A 22,897-nucleotide genomic window follows, 5' to 3' on the forward strand; every position below is an offset into this window, starting at 1 on the left:
TATGTATATAAATGTATGTGTGTATGTATATATATATACATTAATGTATGTGTGTGTATAAATATATATATACTGTACATACATAAATATATATATACATATATATACCATATGTATATATATATATATATATATATATATACATATATATATATATATATAAATATATATACACAGACATACATACACATATATATACGCACATATATATATGTATATATATATATATACGTATATATGTGTATGTATGTATATATGGTATATTTATATAAACAGTATATATGTATATATATACATATATACACACACCCATACATATATATGTGTGTGCGTGTATACATATATATATATATATATATATATATATATATATATATATATATATATATATATATATATATATATATTCTGTGTATATATACACACACGTCAAAAACATTTTTTAGCCCAATGTGGCCCCCCAGTTGAAAAGTTTGGACACCCCAGGTCTAATGTAAACAGCGTGATGTCATTACTCTTGCAAAGAAATGTACAGTAACCTGGCATACTGTACCTGACTTTGTCATCATCTTGAAATTGATTACAGCACAACCATTTGATGTAATAATACCAACAAAAACAAAAAGGAGTCAGTGCCACACCAACCCTGAACCTCACCGCACATTACAGGATGTAATAATATAAGCATTTTTTTCATTTTATAGAAATTGTCTTCACTGACATAATGGAATCATGGCCGAGGTAAAGTGCAGACGTCAGTCGGGGTAGATGAGGAAGCCAGAGAAGGTGCTGTATTTGTTGGTATTCCCGCCGTGAACTTTGCCCCCGTCCAGTTGCACGCACACCTCGTCCCCCACGTCCAGGTGCAGGATGACACTGTTGGAGGCGTAGTCGTAATTCTGGTCCGCGTCTTGGGCGATGGCACTGGCCCTCACCTGGGGGGAAAAATATAAATAAACAATGAAATGTCAATCAATCCATCAATCAATGTTCATCTATATAGCCCTAAATCACAAGTGTCTCAAAGGGCTGCACAAGCTACAACGACATCCGCGGTACAGAGCCCACATATGGGCAAGGAAAAACTCACCCCAGTGGGACGTCGATGATATGGTTAAAAAAAAAAAAAATACGGAAAAAACAGGGAAGCAGAACAGCTAATTGGAGTGATATCATTTAACTAAGTTGACTCCGAGTTAAGACCATAATAAAAAAAAAAAGTCATGTGCTTATTCTTAGAATCACCATAGCAACTGGGGACAGAAAAAGGCAATCTCTCTTTACCCAGATGAAAGTAAAAGTGTTAACATGGTTTTTTTGGTTAATATATATATATATATATGTATATATATATATATATATATATATATATATATATATATATATATATATATATATATATATATAGGGCACGCTGGAGCCCTGCCCAAGATGGCGGCAAGGAGGCGGAGAATGCGGCTGAGCGGAGAGGCGGGGCGTGCTGGGAGCGCCGCCGCAATCTAGATCAGGTGCGTGGCTCGCACACCAGCAAACAATCTACGTATCTCCTCGCAGTGTATAAAAGGGGAGAAGGAGGAGAGATCGGAGCAGAAGGAGGAGGGTCCGCAGCAGAGAATGGAGAGCAACCGGAAGCAAGATGCGGGAGACGAGGAGCGAGACGCGGAGCGCGAGCAGTGGGAGCGACGACGGTGAGAAAGACATCTGTTATTGAAAAACAAAATAGTCAAACCTGCTAGAAAGCAATGTCCTTCCTGGGTGGTTAGTGGAACCCGAGCGACGACAGGGAAAGTATCTATATATATCAATATTCATCCATCCATTTTTTACCGCTTATTCCCTTTGGGGTCGCGGGGGGCGCCGGTGCCTGTCTCAGCTACAATCGGGCGGAAGGCGGAGTATACCCTGGACAAGTCGCCACCTCATCGCAGAGCCAACACAGATAGACAAACAACATTCACCTAACATGCACACACTATATATATATGTATATATATATATTTTTTTAAGCAAAAGCAATTAAGTACAATAATAAAAACATTACTGCCAGAGTCATTGCGTATGTTTGGATACAGTAGTTTACATGAACATGTTGTTACATTTTCTTATTAGTCAACATCAGAAATTTCACGACATACTGATATTGCAAACAGCTAAAATTATACACAAAAGGACTCTACAATCTGCTACCCAAGAATATACAACAATTTCAAACCCCGTTTCCATATAAGTTGGGAAATTGCGTTAGATGTAAATATAAACAGAATACAATCATTTGCAAATCCTTTTCAACCCATATTCAGTTGAATATGCTACAAAGACAACATATTTGAGGTTCAAACTCATAAACTTTACGTATTTTTTTTGCAAATAATAATTAACTTTGAATTTCATGGCTGCAACACATGCCAAAGTAGTTGGGAAAGGGCATGTTCACCACTGTGTTACATCACCTTTTTCTTTTAACAACACTCAATAAATGTTTGGGAACTGAGGAAACTAATTGTTGAAGCTTTGAAAGTGGAATTCTTTCCCATTCTTGTTTTATGTAGAGCTTCAGTCGTTCAACAGTCCGGGGTCTCCGCTGTCGTATTTTACGCTTCATAATGCGCCACACATTTTCCATGGGAGACAGGTCTGGACTGCATGTGGGCCAGGAAAGTACCAGCACTCTTCTTTTACGAAGCCACGCTGTTGTAACACGTGCTGAATGTGGCTTGGCATTGTCCTGCTGAAATAAGCAGGGGCGTCCATGGAAAAGACGGCGCTTAGATGGCAGCATATGTTGTTCCAAAACCTGTATGTACCTTTCAGCATTAATTGTGCCTTCACAGATGTGTAAGTTACTCATGCCTTGGGCACTAATGCACCCCCATACCATCACAGATGCTGGCTTTTCAACTTTGCGTCGATAACAGTCTGGATGGTTCTTTTCCCCTTTGGTCCGGATGACACAATGTCGAATATTTCCAAAAACAATTTGAAATGTGGACTCGTCAGACCACAGAACACTTTTCCACTTCAACAGTCCATCTTAGATGATCTTGGGCCCAGAGAAGCTGGCGGCATTTCTGGATGTTGTTGATAAATGGCTTTCACTTTGCATAGTAGAGCTTTAACTTGCACTTACAGATGTAGCGACAAACTGTATTTAGCGACAGTGGTTTTCTGAAGTGCTCCTGAGCCCATGTGGTGATATCCTTTTGAGATTGATGTCTGTTTTTGATACAGTGCCTTCTGAGGGATCAAAGGTCACGGTCATTCAATGTTGGTTTCCGGCCATGCCGCTTACATGGAGAGATTTCTCCAGATTCTTTGAATCTTTTGATGATATTATGGACCGTAGATGTTGAAATCCCTAAATTTCTTGCAATTGCACTTTGAGAAACGTTGTTCTTAAACTGTTTGACTATTTGCTCACGCAGTTGTGGACAAAGGGGTGTACCTCGCCCCATCCTTTCTTGTGAAAGACTGAGCATTTTTTGGGAAGCTGTTTTTATACCCAATCATGGCACCCACCTGTTCCCAATTAGCCTGCACACCTGTGGGATGTTCCATATAAGTGTTTGATGACTTTATCAGTATTTATGGCCACCTTTCCCAACTTCTTTGTCACGTGTTGCTGGCGTCAAATTCTAAAGTTAATGATTTTTTTGCAAAAAAAAAATAAAGTTTATGAGTTTGAACATCAAATATGTTGTCTTTGTAACATATTCAACTGAATATGGGTTGAAAATGATTTGTAAATCATTGTATTCTGTTATATTTACATCTAACACAATCTCCCAACTCATATGGAAACAGGGTTTGTATACAGCATTATGGAATCCACAGTACTTGTAGTAGTATGGACCAAAACTGATATCCTGCTATTTCAAGGTTGTATCGCCCTATACGATTTTAAACAAATTGTTTAGTTTAAACACATTTCCTCTCAAGATGGAAAGAACGGAAACAAAAGTTCTCTACTGACGCATGACATTTCTAGGCTTTCGCGGGCCAGATCTAGGCCCCCCGGGTCTTGAATTTTGACATTTGTGGGTCATACCAAAAATGTGGTCTTACACGAAAACTGAAAAATCAATGTCAGTTGAATTCATCTGTTCCGGCAAACTAGATGTACATACAAATAACATCATTAAGGTGTATTAAATATATTAATTAGAATGTACATTTCCTGTAGGAGTGTGCGGATGTTGGAACGGTTCGAATCGGTTGAGAAATGTGGAAAATGGAGTCGGTTGTATATTTTCCATTCACTGTCAAGGGGCAGGAAATTCCATCCATCCATTTTCTACCACTTATTCCCTTTCGGGGTCGCGGGGTGCGCTGGCTACAATCGGGCGGAAGGCGGGGTACACCCTGGACAAGTCGCCACCTCATCGCAGGGCCAACACAGATAGACAGACAACATTCACACTCACATTCACACACTAGGGCCCATTTAGTGTTGCCAATCAACCTATCCCCATCAATCAATCAATCAATGTTTATTTATATAGCCCCAAATCACAAATGTCTCAAAGGACTGCACAAATCATTACGACTACGACATCCTTGGAAGAACCCACAAAAGGGCAAGGAAAACTCACACCCAGTGGGCAGGGAGAATTCACATCCAGTGGGACGCCAGTGACAATGATGACTATGAGAAACCTTGGAGAGGACCTCAGATGTGGGCAACCCCCCCTCTCTAGGGGACCGAAAGCAATGGATGTCGAGCGGGTCTAACATGATACTGTGAAAGTTCAATCTATAGTGGCTCCAACACACCCGCGAGAGTTCAGTTCAAGCGGATCCAAGACAGCAGCGAGAGTCCCGTCCACAGGAAACCATCTCAAGCGGATCAGCAGCGTAGAGACGTCCCCAACCGATACAGGCGAGCGGTCCATCCTGGGTCTCGACTCTGGACAGCCAGTACTTCATCCATGGTCATCGGACCGGACCCCCTCCACAAGGGAGGGGGGGACATAGGAGAAAGAAAAGAAGCGGCAGATCAACTGGTCTAAAAAGGAGGTCTATTTAAAGGCTAGAGTATACAGATGAGTTTTAAGGTGAGACTTAAATGCTTCTACTGAGGTAGCATCTGGAACTGTTACCGGGAGGGCATTCCAGAGTACTGGAGCCCGAACGGAAAACGCTCTATAGCCCGCAGACTTTTTTTGGGCTCTAGGAATCACTAATAAGCCGGAGTCTTTTGAACGCAGATTTCTTGCCGGGACATATGGTACAATACAATCGGCAAGATAGGATGGAGCTAGACCGTGTAGTATTTTATACGTAAGTAGTAAAACCTTAAAGTCACATCTTAAGTGCACAGGAAGCCAGTGCAGGTGCATGTCTTTGGAAGTGGGAGGAAGCCGGAGTACCTGGAGGGAACCCACGCAGTCACGGGGAGAACATGCAAAACTCCACACAGAAAGATCCCGAGCCTGGATTTGAACCCAGGACTGCAGGAACTTCGTATTGTGAGGCAGACGCACTAACCCCTCTGCCACCGTGAAGCCCGGGCAGGAAATTATTCCGGGAAAACTAGGAATTCTGGGTAAATGAAAATATATGGGAGGAGCAGTGTGGGTGGATGGTTGAAATTGGGTTAAAAAAAAAATGGAGCAAAAGTTTGAGGATATTTTTTAATTCTATTACATTTTAATTAAGTTTTTTCATTCGTTTGAATGGGAATTCCCTCGAAATTTCGGGAAAAACAGGATTTTTTTTTACAAAAATAGATAATGCCATAATTGTCCGAGATAATATGGATTTTTCCAAATGGTTGTTTGGTACAGTTTGAATTTCATTGGGTACCTCAAAAAGTAAATGATTATTTGCAAAAATTATCAGTATGAACATGAAATATGTTGTCTTTGTAGCATATTCAACTGAATATTTGGATTTGCAAATCATTGTATTCTGTTTATATTTACATCTAACACAATCTCCCAACTCATATGGAAACGGGGTTTGTACTTTTGAGTTTGAGTTTGAGTTTGAGTTTATTTGGAACATGCAAGCATACAACATGATACGTCACAATTTCCAGTTTCTCTTTTCAACATGTTCGAAAAGGAGGAGGAAGAAGCAGAGCTTATTTAATCCCACCCCTTTTCTTTACATAACAGTTGCTAAAACTTTTGTTCACTTCCTGTTCTCAATGTATTCACAATGTATACTCCATAAGTAATAAGTATCAATCAATCAATCAATGCTTACTTATATAGCCCTAAATCACTAGTGTCTCAAAGGGCTGCACAAACCACTACGACATCCTCGGTAGGCCCACATAAGGGCAAGGAAAACTCACACCCAGTGGGACGTCGGTGACAATAATGACTATGAGAACCTTGGAGAGGAGGAAAGCAATGGATGTCGAGCGGGTCTAACATGATACTGTGAAAGTTCAATCCACAATGGATCCAACACAGTCGCGAGAGTCCAGTCCAAAGCGGATCCAACACAGCAGCGAGAGTCCAGTCCAAAGCGGATCCAACACAGCAGCGAGAGTCCCGTTCACAGCGGAGCCAGCAGGAAACCATCCCAAGCGGAGGCGGATCAGCAGCGCAGAGATGTCCCCAGCCGATACACAGGCAAGCACTACATGGCCACCGGATCGGACCGGACCCCCTCCACAAGGGAGAGTGGGACATAGGAGAAAAAGAAAAGAAACTGCAGATCAACTGGTCTAAAAAGGGAGTCTATTTAAAGGCTAGAGTATACAAATGAGTTTTAAGGTGAGACTTAAATGCTTCTACTGAGGTAGCATCTGGAACTGTTACCGGGAGGGCATTCCAGAGTACTGGAGCCCGAAATGAAAAAGCTCTATAGCCCGCAGACTTTTTTTGGGCTTTGGGAATCACTAATAAGTCCTTTGAACGCAGATTTCTTGCCAGGACATATGGTACAATACAATCGGCAAGATAGGATGGAGCTAGACCGTGTAGTATTTTATACGTAAGTAGTAAAACCTTAAAGTCACATCTTAAGTGCACAGGAAGCCAGTGCAGGTGAGCCAGTACAGGCGTAATGTGATCAAACTTTCTTGTTCTTGTCAAAAGTCTAGCAGCCGCATTTTGTACCAACTGTAATCTTTTAATGCTAGACATGGGGAGACCCGAAAATAATACGTTACAGTAATCGAGGCGAGACGTAACAAACGCATGGATAACGATCTCAGCGTCTTTAGTGGACAGAATGGAGCGAATTTTAGCGATATTACGGAGATGAAAGAAGGCCGTTTTAGTAACGCTTTTAATGTGTGCCTCAAAGGAGAGAGTTGGGTGGAAGATAATACCCAGATTCTTTACCGTGTCGCCTTGTTTAATTGTTTGGTTGTCAAATGTTAGAGTTGTATTATTAAATAGAGTTCGGTGTCTAGCAGGACCGATAATCAGCATTTCCGTTTTTTTGGCGTTGAGTTGCAAAAAGTTAGCATACATCCATTGTTTAATTTCATTAAGACACGCCTCCAGCTGACTACAATCCGAGTGAGTAAAATCAGAATGTCCATCATGGTTCTTCATTGTTGTACTTTGTTAACACTTCCAGTTTGAAGAGTTTCTTGAAGTGGATCATATTAGTACATTGTTTGATTGCTTTGCTTAATCCATTCCATAATTTAATTCCACATACTGATATACTGAAGGTTTTAAGTGTTGTACGTGCATACAAATGCTTTAAATTACATTTTTCTTTAAGATTATATTTCTCTTCTTTTGTATTATTCTAACTGATCTTTTTTGTAATAATGTTAGTGAATGAAGTGTACTTTTGTAATTATTTCCCCATATTTCTACACAGTAACTCAGATATGGTAACCCTAGCGAGCAGTAGAGAATATAAAGTGATTTTTGGTCTACAACATATTTGGCTTTATTCATTATTGATGTATTTGTTGCAACTTTATGTTGTATATTTTTTTACATGAGATTTCCAGTTCAATTTATCATCAATCATTATACCTAGAAATTTGGTTTCATTTACTCTTTCAATTTCTATTCCGTCTATTTGTATGTCAATCAATCAATCAATCAATCAATGTTTACTTATATAGCCCTAAATCACTAGTGTCTCAAAGGGCTGCACAAACCACTACAACATCCTCGGTAGGCCCACATAAGGGCAAGGAAAACTCACACCCAGTGGGACGTCGGTGACAGTGATGACTATGAGAACCTTGGAGAGGAGGAAAGCAATGGATGTCGAGCGGGTCTAACATGATACTGTGAAAGTTCAATCCATAATGGATCCAACACAGTCGCGAGAGTCCAGTCCAAAGCGGATCCAACACAGCACCGAGAGTCCCGTTCACAGCGGAGCCAGCAGGAAATCATCCCAAGCGGAGGCGGATCAGCAGCGCAGAGATGTCCCCAGCCGATACACAGGCAAGCAGTACATGGCCACCGGATCGGACCGGACTCCTTCCACAAGGGAGAGTGGGACATAGAAGAATAAGAAAAGAAACGGCAGATCAACTGGTCTAAAAAGGGAGTCTATTTAAAGGCTAGAGTATACAAATGAGTTTTAAGGTGAGACTTAAATGCTTCTACTGAGGTGGCATCTCGAACTTTTACCGGGAGGGCATTCCAGAGTACTGGAGCCCGAAATGAAAACGCCCTATAGCCCGCAGACTTTTTTTGGGCTTTGGGAATCACTAATAAGCCGGAGTCTTTTGAACGCAGATTTCTTGCCAGGACATATGGTACAATACAATCGGCAAGATAGGATGGAGCTAGACCGTGTAGTATTTTATACGTAAGTAGTAAAACCTTAAAGTCACATCTTAAGTGCACAGGAAGCCAGTGCAGGTGAGCCAGTACAGGCGTAATGTGATCAAACTTTCTTGTTCTTGTCAAAAGTCTAGCAGCCGCATTTTGTACCAACTGTAATCTTTTAATGCTAGACATGGGGAGACCCGAAAATAATACGTTACAGTAATCGAGGCGAGACGTAACAAACGCATGGATAACGATCTCAGCGTCTTTAGTGGACAGAATGGAGCGAATTTTAGCGATATTACGGAGATGAAAGAAGGCCGTTTTAGTAACGCTTTTAATGTGTGCCTCAAAGGAGAGAGTTGGGTCGAAGATAATACCCAGATTCTTTACCGTGTCGCCTTGTTTAATTGTTTGGTTGTCAAATGTTAGAGTTGTATTATTAAATAGAGTTCGGTGTCTAGCAGGACCGATAATCAGCATTTCCGTTTTTTTGGCGTTGAGTTGCAAAAAGTTAGCGGACATCCATTGTTTAATTTCATTAAGACACGCCTCCAGCTGACTACAATCCGAGTGAGTAAAATCAGAATGTTTATCATGGTTCTTTATTGTTGTACTTTGTTAACACTTCCAGTTTGAAGAGTTTCTTGAAGTGGATCATATTAGTACATTGTTTGATTGCTTTGCTTAATCCATTCCATAATTTAATTCCACATACTGATATACTGAAGGTTTTAAGTGTTGTACGTGCATACAAATGTTTTAAATTACATTTTTCTCTAAGATTATATTGCTCTTCTTTTGTATTATTCTAACTGATCTTTTTTGTAATACTGTTAGTGAATGAAGTGTTCTTTTGTAATTATTTCCCCATATTTCTACACAGTAACTCCGATATGGTAACACTAGTGAGCAGTAGAGAATATAAAGTGATTTTTGGTCTACAACATATTTGGCTTTATTCATTATTGATGTATTTCTTGCAACTTTATGTTGTACATTTTTTACATGAGATTTCCAGTTCAATTTATCATCAATCATTATACCTAGAAATTTGGTTTCATTTACTCTTTCAATTTCTATTCCGTCTATTTGTATTTGTGTTTGACTTTCTTTTCTACTGTTACCAAATAGCATTATTTTAGTTTTACTGAGATTCATTGATAGTCTGTTTTTGTCATGACAATAAAGACCTCCCTACCTTCCTTATGGACCTGGGAAACATTCCTGTTCATACAGTAATCAAAACAAGTTCCTTCAACCGCAATAAAGGCTGCAGAAAGTGAAGAATTAATGACGGGTCGGAGGCGTCGTTCCTCATCCTGTTAGCTCACATGAGGGCGGCTGCGCTGATGAATAAACATGATCCCGGGCCCGCGGCCATATTGAAGGAAAAAGGCGACATGTGATGATGTGCACCCTTGTTTACACGAGCGCTAACAAATGCCATCTAATGATGTCTTCTTAGATAACAATGCCTCCACGCGTTTCATTACGAAGGCACCCACAGCTGCCGCTAAATGTTTGTTCCTTCCTCTCACAATCGCACACTTTTCCTCCAAGGATTTATTGTCAAGGCAGGGAGATTGTTGCATTCATTATGCTGATGGGCAGCTCCCATTTCTTTGTTTGTAAGGAATCGAACCGCCGTTGGATTAGTAAGCGACGATTCAGGCTCGCAATCAAACCACGTTCATTTAAAGGGGAACATTATAGAACATTAGAAAACAGCATTGAATGATATTTGTTTCCTTGATTAATCTTGTAATGAGTGCGACTATTACAATTGAGAAATTACATACCCGTAACTTTAAATCTGTGGACGGCCTCTGGAAAAGAGCGTACATGAGAGCGGTGGCGTGTGGGTGCTGTGATTTTTGTGATGCGAACAGCAGATATTATTATTATTATTATTTATCAATGTACACATGTTAAAGGGGAACATTATAGAACATTAGAAAACAGCATTGAATAATATTTGTTTCCTTGATTAATCTTGTAATGAGTGCGACTATTACAAAAAAAGAGCGTACATGAGAGCGGTGGCGTGTGGGTGCTGTGATTTTTGGGATGCGAACAGCAGATATTATTATTATTATTTATCAATGTACACATGTTAAAGGGGAACATTATCACCAGACCTATGTAAGCGTCAATATATACTTTGATCTTGCAGAAAAAAGACCATATGTTTTTTCAACTGATTTCCCAACTCTAAATGGGTGAATTTGGCGATTTAAAAGCCTTTCAATTGTTTGCTGTCGGAGCGATGACCTTTCACACGTGACATTACAATTGGAAGAAATCCGCCATTTTCTCAAACACATTACACACACAAGTCAAATCAGCTCTGTTATTTTCCGTTTTTTTGACTGTTTTCCGTACCTTGGAGACATTATGCCTTGTCGTGGTGTAACAACACGATCAGGGACGGATTCAAGTTGTCTTACGTGTGCATCGATTGGCACGGCATGCTAATCGATGCTAACATGCTATTTAGGCTAGCTGTATGTACATATTGCATGGTTATGCCTCATTTGTGTCAGGCTTGGACATGGATTGTGTGCGCTCCTTCGACGCAGCGGGATTACGGGACGAGCCAGGCGTGAATTCAGGTACATGATATTTATTAAATAAACAAACAGACTACAAAAAGGCAAACCAAGGACGTGCTCTGTGGCGGATAATAATCGATATTATACTTAAAACAAAACAGCACAATGGCATGACTATATACAAACAAAAAAAAACTAGCACTGTGGCATGAATACATAAACTTACAAGGCATGGAACTGTGGACGAGGGCGTGAAGGTTGGAACAGCATGGGTAGGGTGCGTGCGAGTGTGAAGATCCCAGAAAGCAGACAAGAAAAAGAGTGACTTAAGTAGCTGTGATGATTAGTGAAAACAGGTGAGGCTGAGAACAGGGACGTGAAATGACAGGTGAAAAGTAATGAGTTGGCATGGAAACAAACAAAACCAGGAAGTGCAAAACGTGACTGAATGTCCAAAATCAAAACATAACATGACTCAATAAAACATGGTCCATAGGTGTGACAATTTGTAGCTATATTTGCATCCAGCCTTTCCCTCCACCCACATTTAATGCCAAACAAACACATACCAATCGACGGATTCAAGTTGCACCAGTGGTCAAAAGATGCGAAAGTTTGTTCTGCACATTTTACCGACGATAGCGATGCTACGACAGAGATGTGTGGATATCCTGCGACACTCAAAGCAGATGCATTTCCAACGATAAAGTCAACAAAACCAGAAAGGTGAGTTTTGTTGATGTTATTGACTTATGTGCTAATCAGACATATTTGGTCACGGCATGACTGCCAGCTAATCCATGCTAACATGCTATTTAGGCTAGCCGTATGTACATTTGTAGCTATATTTGCATCCAGCCTTTCCCTCCACCCACATTTAATGCCAAACAAAAACATACCAATCGATGGATTCAAGTTGCACCAGTGGTCAAAAGATGCAAAGGTCCCTCGTTTGTTCTGCACATTTTACCGACGATAGCGATGCTAGGACAGAGATGTGTGTATATCCTGCGACACTCAAAGCAGATGCATTTCCAACGATAAAGTCAACGAAACCACAAAGGTGAGTTTTGTTATTGACTTATGTGCTACTCAGACATATTTGGTCGCGGCATGACTGCCAGCTAATCCATGCTAACGTGCTATTTAGGCTAGCTGTATGTACATTTGTAGCTATTTTTGCATCCAGCCTTTCCCTCCACCCACATTTAATGCCAAACCAACACATACCAATCGACGGATTTCAGTTGCTCCAGTGGTCAAAAGACGCAAACGTTGGTTAGAAGGCGATCGCCGAATAGCTTCAATAGCTATTCGCTCAATAGCTTCAGTTTCTTCTTCAATTTCGTTTTCGCTATCTGCCTCCACACTCCAACCATCTGTTTCAATACATGCGTAATCTGTTGAATCGCTTAAGCCGCTGAAATCCGAGTCTGAATCCGAGCTAATGTCGCTATATCTTGCTGTTCTATCCGCCATGTTTGTTTGTATTGGCAGCACTATGTGACGTCACAGGAAAATGGACAGGTGGATTTACATATAGCGAAAATCAGGCACTTTAAAGCTTTTTTTCGGGATATTCCATGATGGGTAAAATTTTGAAAAAAACTTCGAAAAAAATAAGCCACTGGGAACTGATTTTTATTGTTTTTAACCCTTCTGAAATTGTGATAATGTTCCCCTTTAATGACTGCAATTATGAGAACCACTTCTTTCCTGTCTCCTGCAAGGAACACCTCCAGGCTTTCTAGTAAACAGTAAACAAAAACCACGAGTAGAGATGTAAACTGTTGTGTTTGGACCAGATGTCCCTCCGAGGGAATTTAAGTTGCTGGTCCATCCCAAGTTCTTTTGATGACACATAAGCTGATTTTAAATGATAACCCAGAACAGAATAGGTATTTTGCATATTTATTCCAAAGCTTTGGAGAGACCAACCTAAAAAGCAACACATTCAATTCGCCTCGCCTAAGTTGAACTGAAAACACTACGGAAGTCTTGTCTTTTCCAATACGCCACTAGACCCCACCCTTCAGAGCGAATACACTTATCTATTGTTTTCCTCAGCTGGAGACAGAAAGAAATAGGAAGGAGTATTGCTACTCCTGCATTCCAAGCTCAAGGTAGTCTACAATGTGTCATGAGATTAAGAAAAGATAAAAATAGTACAAAATGGAACACTAGCTATTTCAAATATGATTAAAGAAAAGAAATAACTTTTAAATATGGATATATGTGGATAACTATCTCCGTCAAAACCAAGCACCTATATTTTTTGGTACCGGTTCCTAATTAGGTGAGTCAATGAAGACCGTGAACATTCCAGATTAACGATACCGTATTTTCTTGTTTGAACGGACCGACTTTATTATAACACGCTGTCCAATTCAGCTCAGCTGTCACTGCTACACATTAAAATCAGCTTTAAGTAATGACAAATAAGGAAGCAACACCACACAAAAGTTTGTAAGTGTTATGGTTTAAACAGAGGATATGACGGCAGACTGACACCAGGTGGCAGTAATGTCCTCAGATTTATTTTATATATATTAATCATATACATACATAATAATCAAACAATAGAAAATAAACTGAGAAAATGGAGTGTGAACTAGATCCAAAAGGGAATGGGTGACAGACTATGTGAAGTATGTAGCTGAGGTGTGTGTAACCAAATGTTGTGAAGAGCCGAAAGAACACGGAAGTCCGTGGGGCAGGCAGAGGATCCAGGGCGAGCAAGAAGCGTCGAGAGGAACATGTCCAAGCGGGAGGTCAAGAATCCAAAAGGGCAATCCAGGAAGCAAGGGGAACAACAGGGGATCACAGGAGAACACGTGGAGCGACAGTTACAGAAGACTATACTCCGGCGAGCAATGGCAGGTTCTCCAGGCTTAAGAAGGCAGATCGCTCATCAACGACAGGTGTGTTGATTGCCGAAGAATGATTGCAGCTGGTGGATGCTGCAGGGCGCGTCCTGGGCGTGTCCTGAGGTGCGCTCAGTGGAGCGCACAGACGAATGAGCGCCGTTGGCAAGGGTCTGAGCCGTGACAGTAAGTCAACAATATTTCTTCCTCTAAAGTCATACTTGCCAACATTGAGACCTCCGAATTTGGGAGATGGGGGGTGGGTGGGTGGCGGGTTCAGGTGTAGCGGGGGTCCAGGAAAACTAGCTGTACCCATGTATTTTCATACACTGACATCAAAAATCAACAGGAAGTTTGCAATTTCCCCCTTCAAAACAAAAGTTTTGTAAAAACACTCACCTTTGCCTTTTTGAGCTGTAATTTGACTCCCTTCACATGCTTCAAATCTCACCAAACTGGACACACACATCAGGACTGGAAGAAATTGTGATCCAATCGAAAAAACTAACCCACTAACTAGCGCCCCCTAGGAATAAAACACAGACAAAACTTCTTCTAGGAAGAAAACACAGATACAACTGCTTGTAACTTCCGGTAGGAATGTCGTAGAGACATGAAACAAAAATCACTATGTAGGTCTCACTTAGACCTACATTTCATTCATTGACGTCCCTCAGCAAAAATCAACAGGAAGTTGCCAATTACCCCTTCAATACAAAAGTTTTGTCAAAACCTGTCACCTTTTTCCAAACATTATCTCCTCTGAGCGCGTTTGTTGTGTCGGCTTCAAACTCGCACAGGAAAGGGATTGAAGCCTTCTGATTAAAAGTTGCGCAAAGAGTTTTTCTAAAATCTTCGGTTTTGATTTCTACGAGCCTACAAAGAACTGTCGCGCTGATGCTGCTGCCGTCTCAAGACGGCCACTTAAAAGCAGGAAGCACCAGCGTGACCACACAATGCAGAGAAGGTAGGTACTGTGCGGGTAAAGATATGTCGACTGGGTGAAAGAAGAAGGCACCAGTTTGACTCCAGGATACAGAGAAGGTAGGTAATGTGCAGGTAAAGATATGTGTTCTGGGTGATGGCAGGAAGCACTAGCAAACAGTCTGCGGGCTATAGAGCGTTTTCTGTTCGGGCTCCAGTACTCTGGAATGCCCTCCCGGTAACAGTTCGAGATGCTACCTCAGTAGAAGCATTTAAGTCTCACCTTAAAACTCATCTGTATACTCTAGCCTTTAAATAGACCTCCTTTTTAGACCAGTTGATCTGCCGCTTCTTTTCTTTTTTCTCCTATGTCTCCCCCTCCCTTGCAGAGGGGGTCCGGTCCGATGACCATGGATGAAGTACTGGCTGTCCAGAGTCGAGACCCAGGATGGACCGCTTGTCGGGACCCAGGATGGACCGCTTGCCTGTGTATCGGTTGGGGACATCTCTACGCTGCTGATCCGCCTCCGCTTGGGATGGTTTCCTGTGGACGGGACTCTCGCTGCTGTCTTGGATCCGCATTGAACTGAACTCTCGCGGCTGTGTTGGAGCCACTATGGATTGAACTTTCACAGTATCATGTTAGACCCGCTCGACATCCATTGCTTTCGGTCCCCTAGAGGGGGGGGGGGGTTGCCCACATCTGAGGTCCTCTCCAAGGTTTCTCATAGTCAGCATTGTCACTGGCGTCCCACTGGATGTGAGTTCTCCCTGCCCACTGGGTGTGAGTTTTCCTTGCCCTTTTGTGGGTTCTTCCGAGGATGTTGTAGTCGTAATGATTTGTGCAGTCCTTTGAGACATTTGTGATTTGGGGCTATATAAATAAACATTGATTGATTGACTAGCATGTATGGGTGAAGGAAAGAAGCACCAGTGTGACCCCAGGATGCAGGGAAGGTAAGTAATGTGCAGGTAAAGATATGTTGAATCGGTAAAGGCAGCTTTAATGATTTTTTTATTTTTTGTTTTTATTCAGTCATTGGTGGAGCTCAGGATAGTATTTGAAAATTGTTTTTAGTATCGTTGTGCAGCACTTTGGAAACATTTTCTTGTTTAAACCTGCTATATAAATAAAGTGGATTGGATTGGATTGAAGTCACCGAACGTCACTTTGACATCCTGGGGGCCTCGTCTCTGAACTCGGGACGTCTTCGTGGTCCCTTTCGAGCGGCTGTCAAGCCTTCCCCGACTTCCACGCCATTACGAGGAAAAAAATCAAACCGCTCGCCCCGCGTAATGATTAGCTTGAAGCGTCCTCTTCGCGTTCCATCACTTGAACTCCTTACACCATCCGACGCTTTCGTTCCGTGCGCCGAGACAGAAACAAATCAATGGACGTCTTCCTTTTTTTTTTGTGTGTTTTGAATTCAACTCGCAGCGCCTCGCTAATTGTTGCGTCTTCCGCCACGTCCTCCGTCCGTCATCCCTCATTCTGTCCCAGGCCCGTCTATCCATCTTTTGGTGTCCTTAGACTTCATGCGGGTCACGCACACGTGTTCTGTCCCCACCATGGCGGTGTTGGCGGGGGCAGCGACTAAGCATGTCCCTGTCCGCTCTAAATCGGATTGATTAACGGCGTGCTGCTGCTGCAGGTCTCCTAGGGACCACAACACACACACACACACACACACACACACACACACACACACACACACACACACACACACACACTTTTGTATTTCTTACCTTCTTGAGACCTCTGAAAAATGCCCCCCTCTTTAGGACCACCTTTTCTAAATATATAAAGATTTGTATTTACAACATTAATAATATATACATACTATGCAAAAATAAAAAAGCTTGTTGTGAAAAATTAGTTGGAATATAACAAGAAAAAGGTCAAAAGTTCACAAGAAAAAGTTAGAATTTTGGCGGTGTTATGATAAAAGTCGTTATCTTACCCAAAGCGAGTATAAATTTTACAAGAAAAACTGAACATTTGTGCAATATTGTGATAAAAGTAGGAATTTTAATCAACAACAGTCGCAATTTTACAAGAAAAAACTTAAAATGTTGGCAACAGTCGTAATTTTACGCGACAAAAGTCACACATTAATGAGAAAAAATTAAAATTTGGGCAATAATATCACAATTTAACTCGGACAAATTATGACAATAGTCATCATTTTACTAAAACATGTCATTATTTCACATGAACAACAAAAAAACTGATAATATTGTGATACAAGTCAGAATTTTATAAGACAAATATCACCATTTTGCGTTAAAAAGTAAAAAATAGTAATAATCTACCAAAAAAAATTGCAAAAACAGAAAGAATACAAGAAATTGTTCCCAATTTTCTAAGAAAAAAGTTGACACATTGTGAGAAAAAGACTGCTTTTAGTATTTTTTTTTATAGTAATTGGTTTTAAATATTAATTATTTACTTCAAGTTGTATACATGTTTTTTTTTTGTTTTTTTTCTATGGTTTTCTGTATTGGGACTATGATTTCGGTCCTAACTTGTTTACTGGTCCTCATGTGGAAATTTTCTTTCATTGTTGATGTCTCAAGAAGGGTAGAAATACAAGAAGACACACACACACACACACACACACTTATATATCTTACCTTCTTGAGACCACGGAAAAATGCCCCCCTCTTTAGGACCACCTTTTCTAAATATATAAAGATTTGTATTTACAACATTAATAATATATACATACTATGCAAGAATAAAAAAGCGTGTTTTGAAAAATTAGTTGCATTATGACAAGAAAAAGGTCACAAGTTCACAAGAAAAAGGTAGAATTTTGGCGGTGTTATGATAAAAGTCGTCATTTTACCCAACGCGAGTCCAAATTTTACAAGAAAAACTGAACATTTGTGCAATATTATGATAAAAGTAGGAATTTTACTCGACAACAGTCGTAATTTTACGCAACAAAAGTCACACATTTATGAGAAAAATTCAAAATTTGGGCAATAATATCGCAATTTAACTTGGACAAATTATGACAAAAATCATAATTTTACTAAAACATGTCATTATTTCACAAGAACAACAAAAAAACTGATAATATTGTCATACAAGTCAGAATTTTATAAGACAAATATCACCATTTTGCGTTAAAAAATAAAAATAGTAATAATCTTACAATAAAATATTGCAAAAATAGAAAGAATACGAGAAATTGTTCCCAAATTTTATAAGAAAAAAGTTGACACATTGTGAGAAAAAGACTGCTTTTAGTATTTTTTTTTATAGTAATTGGTTTTAAATATTAATTATTGTTTTTTTGTTTTTTTTTGTTTTTATGGTTTTCTGTATTGAGAATATGATTTCGGTCCTAACTTGTTGACTGGTCCTCATGTGGAAATTTTCTTTCATTGTTGATGTCTCAAGAAGGGTAAAAATACAAGAAGACATACACACACACACACACACACACACACACACACACACACACACACACACACACACACACACACACACACACACACACACACGCACACACTTGTATTTCTTACTTCCTTGAGACCTCTGAAAAATGCCCCCCTCTTTAGGACCACCTTTTCTAAATATATAAAGATTTGTATTTACAACATTAATAATATATACATACTATGCAAAAATAAAAAAGCTTGTTGTGAAAAATGAGTTGGAATATAACAAGAAAAAGGTCACAAGTTCACAAGAAAAACGTCGAATTTTGGCGGTGTTATGATAAAAGTCGTCATTTTATCCAACGCGAGTCTAAATTTTACAAGAAAAACTGAACATTTGTGCAATTTTATGATAAAAGTAGGAATTTTACTTGACAACAGTTGCAATTTTACAAGAAAAAGCTTTAAATGTTGGCAACAGTCGTAATTTTACGCGACAAAAGTCACACATTTATGAGAAAAATGTAAAATTTGGGTAATAATATCACAATTTAACTCGGACAAATTATGACAAAAGTCATCATTTTACTAAAACATGTCATTATTTCACAAGAACAACAAAACAACTGATAATATTGTGATACAAGTCAGAATTTTATAAGACAAATATCACCATTTTGCATTAAAAAATAAAAAAAGTAATGAACTTACAAAAAAATATTGCAAAAACAGAAAGATTACAAGAAATTCTTCCCAAATTTTATAAGAAAAAAGTTGACACATTGTGAGAAAAAGACTGCTTTTAGTATTTTTTTTAAATAGTAATTGGTTTTAAATATTAATTATTTACTTCAAGTTATATACATGTTTTTTTGTTGTTTTTTTTTTCTATGGTTTTCTGTATTGGGAGTATGATTTCGGTCCTAACTTGTTTACTGGTCCTCATGTGGACATTTTCTTTCATTGTTGATGTCTCAAGAAGGGTAGAAATACAAGAAGACACGCACACACACACACACACACACACACACACTTGTATTTCTTACCTCCTTGAGACCGCTGAAAAATGCCCCCCTCTTTAGGACCACCTTTTCTAAATATATAAAGATTTGTATTTACAACATTAATAATATATACATACTATGCAAAAATAAAAAAGCGTGTTTTGAAAAATTAGTTGCATTATGACAAGAAAAAGGTCACAAGTTCATAAGAAAAAGGTGGAATTTTGGCGGTGTTATGATAAAAGTCGTCATTTTACCCAACGCGAGTCCAAATTTTACAAGAAAAACTGAACATTTGTGCAATATTATGATAAAAGTAGGAATTTTACTTAACAACAGTCGCAATTTTACAAGAAAAAGCTTAAAATGTTGGCAAGATTTTCAAAATAGTCGTAATTTTAGGCGACAAAAGTCAAACATTTTTGAGAAAAGTTTAAAATTTGGGCAATATTATCACAATTTAACTCGGACAAATTGTGACAAAAGTCATCATTTCACTAAAACATGTCATTTTTTTACAAGAACAACAAAAAAACTGATAATATTGTGATACAAGTCAGAATTTTATAAGACAAATATCACCATTTTGCGTTAAAAAATGAAAAAAGTAATAATCTTACAATAAAATATTGCAAAAACAGAAAGAATACGAGAAATTGTTCCTAATTTTATAAGAAAAAAGTTGACACATTGTGAGAAAAAGACTGCTTTTAGTATTTTTTTTATAGTAATTGGTTTTAAATATTAATTATTTACTTCAAGTTATATACATGTTTTTTTTAATTATTATTTTTCTATGGTTTTCTGTATTGGGACTATGATTTCGGTCCTAACTTGTTTACTGGTCCTCATGTGGAAATTTTCTTTTGTTGTTGATGTCTCAAGAGGGGTAGAAATACAAGAAGACACACACACACACACACACACACACACACACACACACACACACACTTGTATTTCTTACCTTCTTGAGACCTCGGAAAAATGCCCCCCTCTTTAGGACCACCTTTTCTAAATATATAAAGATTTGTATTTACAACATTAATAATATATACATACTATGCAAAAATAAAAAAGCTTGTTGTGAAAAATGAGTTGGAATATAACAAGAAAAAGGTCACAAATTCACAAGAAAAGCGTAGAATTTTGGCGGTGTTATGATAAAAGTCGTCATTTTATCCAAAGCGATTACAAATTTTACAAGAAAACCTGAACATTTGTGCAATTTTATGATAAAAGTAGGAATTTTACTCGACAACAGTCGCAATTTTACAAGAAAAAGCTTAAAATGTTGGCAACAGTCGTAAATTTACGCGACAAAAGTCACACATTTAAGAGAAAAATTTAAAATTTAGGCAATAATATCACAATTTAACTCGGACAAATTATGACAAAAGTCATCATTTTACTAAAACATGTCATTATTTCACAAGAACAACAAAAAAACTGATAATATTGTGATACAAGTCAGAATTTTCTAAGACAAATATCACCATTTTGCGTTAAAAAATAAAAATAGTAATAATCTTACAATAAAATATTGCAAAAGCAGAAAGAATACGAGAAATTGTTCCCAATTTTATAAGAAAAAAGTTGACACATTGTGAGAAAAAGACTGCTTTTAGTATTTTTTCATAGTAATTGGTTTTAAATATTAATTATTGTTTTTTTTGTTTTTTTTGTTTTTATGGTTTTCTGTATTGGGACTATGATTTTGGTCCTAACTTGTTGACTGGTCCTCATGTGGAAATTTTCTTTCATTGTTGATGTCTCAAGAAGGGTAGAAATACAAGAAGACACACACACACACACGCACACACACTCACACACACACACACACGCACACACACACACACACTTGTATTTCTTACCTCCTTGAGACCACGGAAAAATGCCCCCCTCTTTAGGACCACCTTTTCTAAATATATAAAGATTTGTATTTACAACATTAATAATATATACATACTATGCAAAAATAAAAAAGCTTGTTGTGAAAAATAAGTTGGAATATAACAAGAAAAAGGTCACAAGTTCACAAGAAAAGCATAGAATTTTGGCGGTGTTACGATAAAAGTCGTCATTTTACCCAACGCGAGTCAAAATTTTACAAGAAAAACTGAACATTTGTGCAATATTATGATAAAAGTAGGAATTTTACTCGACAACAGTCGCAATTTTACAAGAAAAAGCTTAAAATGTTGGCAACAGTCGTAATTTTGCGCGACAAAAGTCACACATTTATGAGAAAAATGTAAAATTTGGGCAATAATATCACAATTTAACTCGGACAAATTATGACAAAAGTCATCATTTTACTAAAACATGTCATTATTTCACAAGAACAACAAAAAAACTGATAATATTTTGATACAAGTTAGAATTTTATGAGACAAATATCACTATTTTGCGTTAAAAAGTAAAAAAAGTAATAATCTTACAAAAAAATATTGCAAAAACAGAAAGAATACGAGAAATTGTTCCCAATTTTATAAGAAAAAAGTTGACACATTGTGAGAAAAAGACTGCTTTTAGTATTTTTTTTATAGCAATTGGTTTTAAATATTAATTATTATTTTAATTTTTTTTCTTTTGTTTTTATGGTTTTCTGTATTGGGACTATGATTTCGGTCCTAACTTGTTTACTGGTCCTCATGTGGACATTTTCTTTCATTGTTGATGTCTCAAGAAGGGTAGAAATACAAGAAGACACACACACACACACACGCACACACACACACACACACACACACACACGCTCCAGGGTAGGCAGCCTTGGGTAATTGGTAGTCGGACAGCCATGGCAGCTCAGCCTCTAATAGGTCGGAGCCCTCAATAAGTCCATACAATCACAATAAATGTGGGCCAGCCCGCGCCGGTCAAATAGTCCCATGAAATACTAGCAGGAGGTCTATCCTTCTACAACAACCCCACTCTTTCCTCCAATTTCTTTTATGAACCTCAAGTGTGCAGCAACAACATCCAGGATTTATTTCATACGCTAGACCGGTGTTTTCCAACCACTGCGCCTGGTGTAAAAAAAACCCTGTTTCCATACGAGTTGGGAAATTGTGTTAGATGTAAATATAAACAGAATACAATGATTTGCAAAGCAGTTTCAACCCATATTCAGTTGAATATGCTACAAAGACAACATATCTGATGTTTAAACTGATAAACATTTCTTTTTTTTTGTGCAAATAATCATTAACTTTAGAATTTCACGCCAGCAACACGTGACAAAGAAGTTGGGAAAGGTGGCATCACAACAAAAATGAGGCATAACAATGTTTTCATTCCACGACTGTATATATCGGAAATCGTAAATAAAGAGTTGGACAATATCGGAATATTGGTTATCGGCAAAAAAGCCATTATCGGACATCCTTACTTCAAACCTCAAACAAAACTTTTTGTTTCTTTGGTTGTTTTGGAGCTTTGGCCATCAGTGTTGGCGC

General features: G+C 38.6%; 1 protein-coding gene across 1 annotated transcript in view; it reads right to left on the reverse strand.

The window, feature by feature from the left end:
• Positions 1-451: 451 nt before the first annotated feature.
• c1ql4b (complement component 1, q subcomponent-like 4b) overlaps positions 452-22,897 on the reverse strand; it is a 64,873-nt gene continuing 42,427 nt past the window's right edge. The window contains exon 2 of the mRNA XM_061890529.1: positions 452-935. Within this exon, the coding sequence (XP_061746513.1) occupies positions 756-935 (180 nt within the window). The 3' untranslated portion in view covers positions 452-755. The remainder of the gene's footprint in view (positions 936-22,897) is intronic.

This window comes from Nerophis ophidion, linkage group LG02 (genome assembly GCF_033978795.1).
Source record: "Nerophis ophidion isolate RoL-2023_Sa linkage group LG02, RoL_Noph_v1.0, whole genome shotgun sequence".
Taxonomy (NCBI): domain Eukaryota; kingdom Metazoa; phylum Chordata; class Actinopteri; order Syngnathiformes; family Syngnathidae; genus Nerophis; species Nerophis ophidion.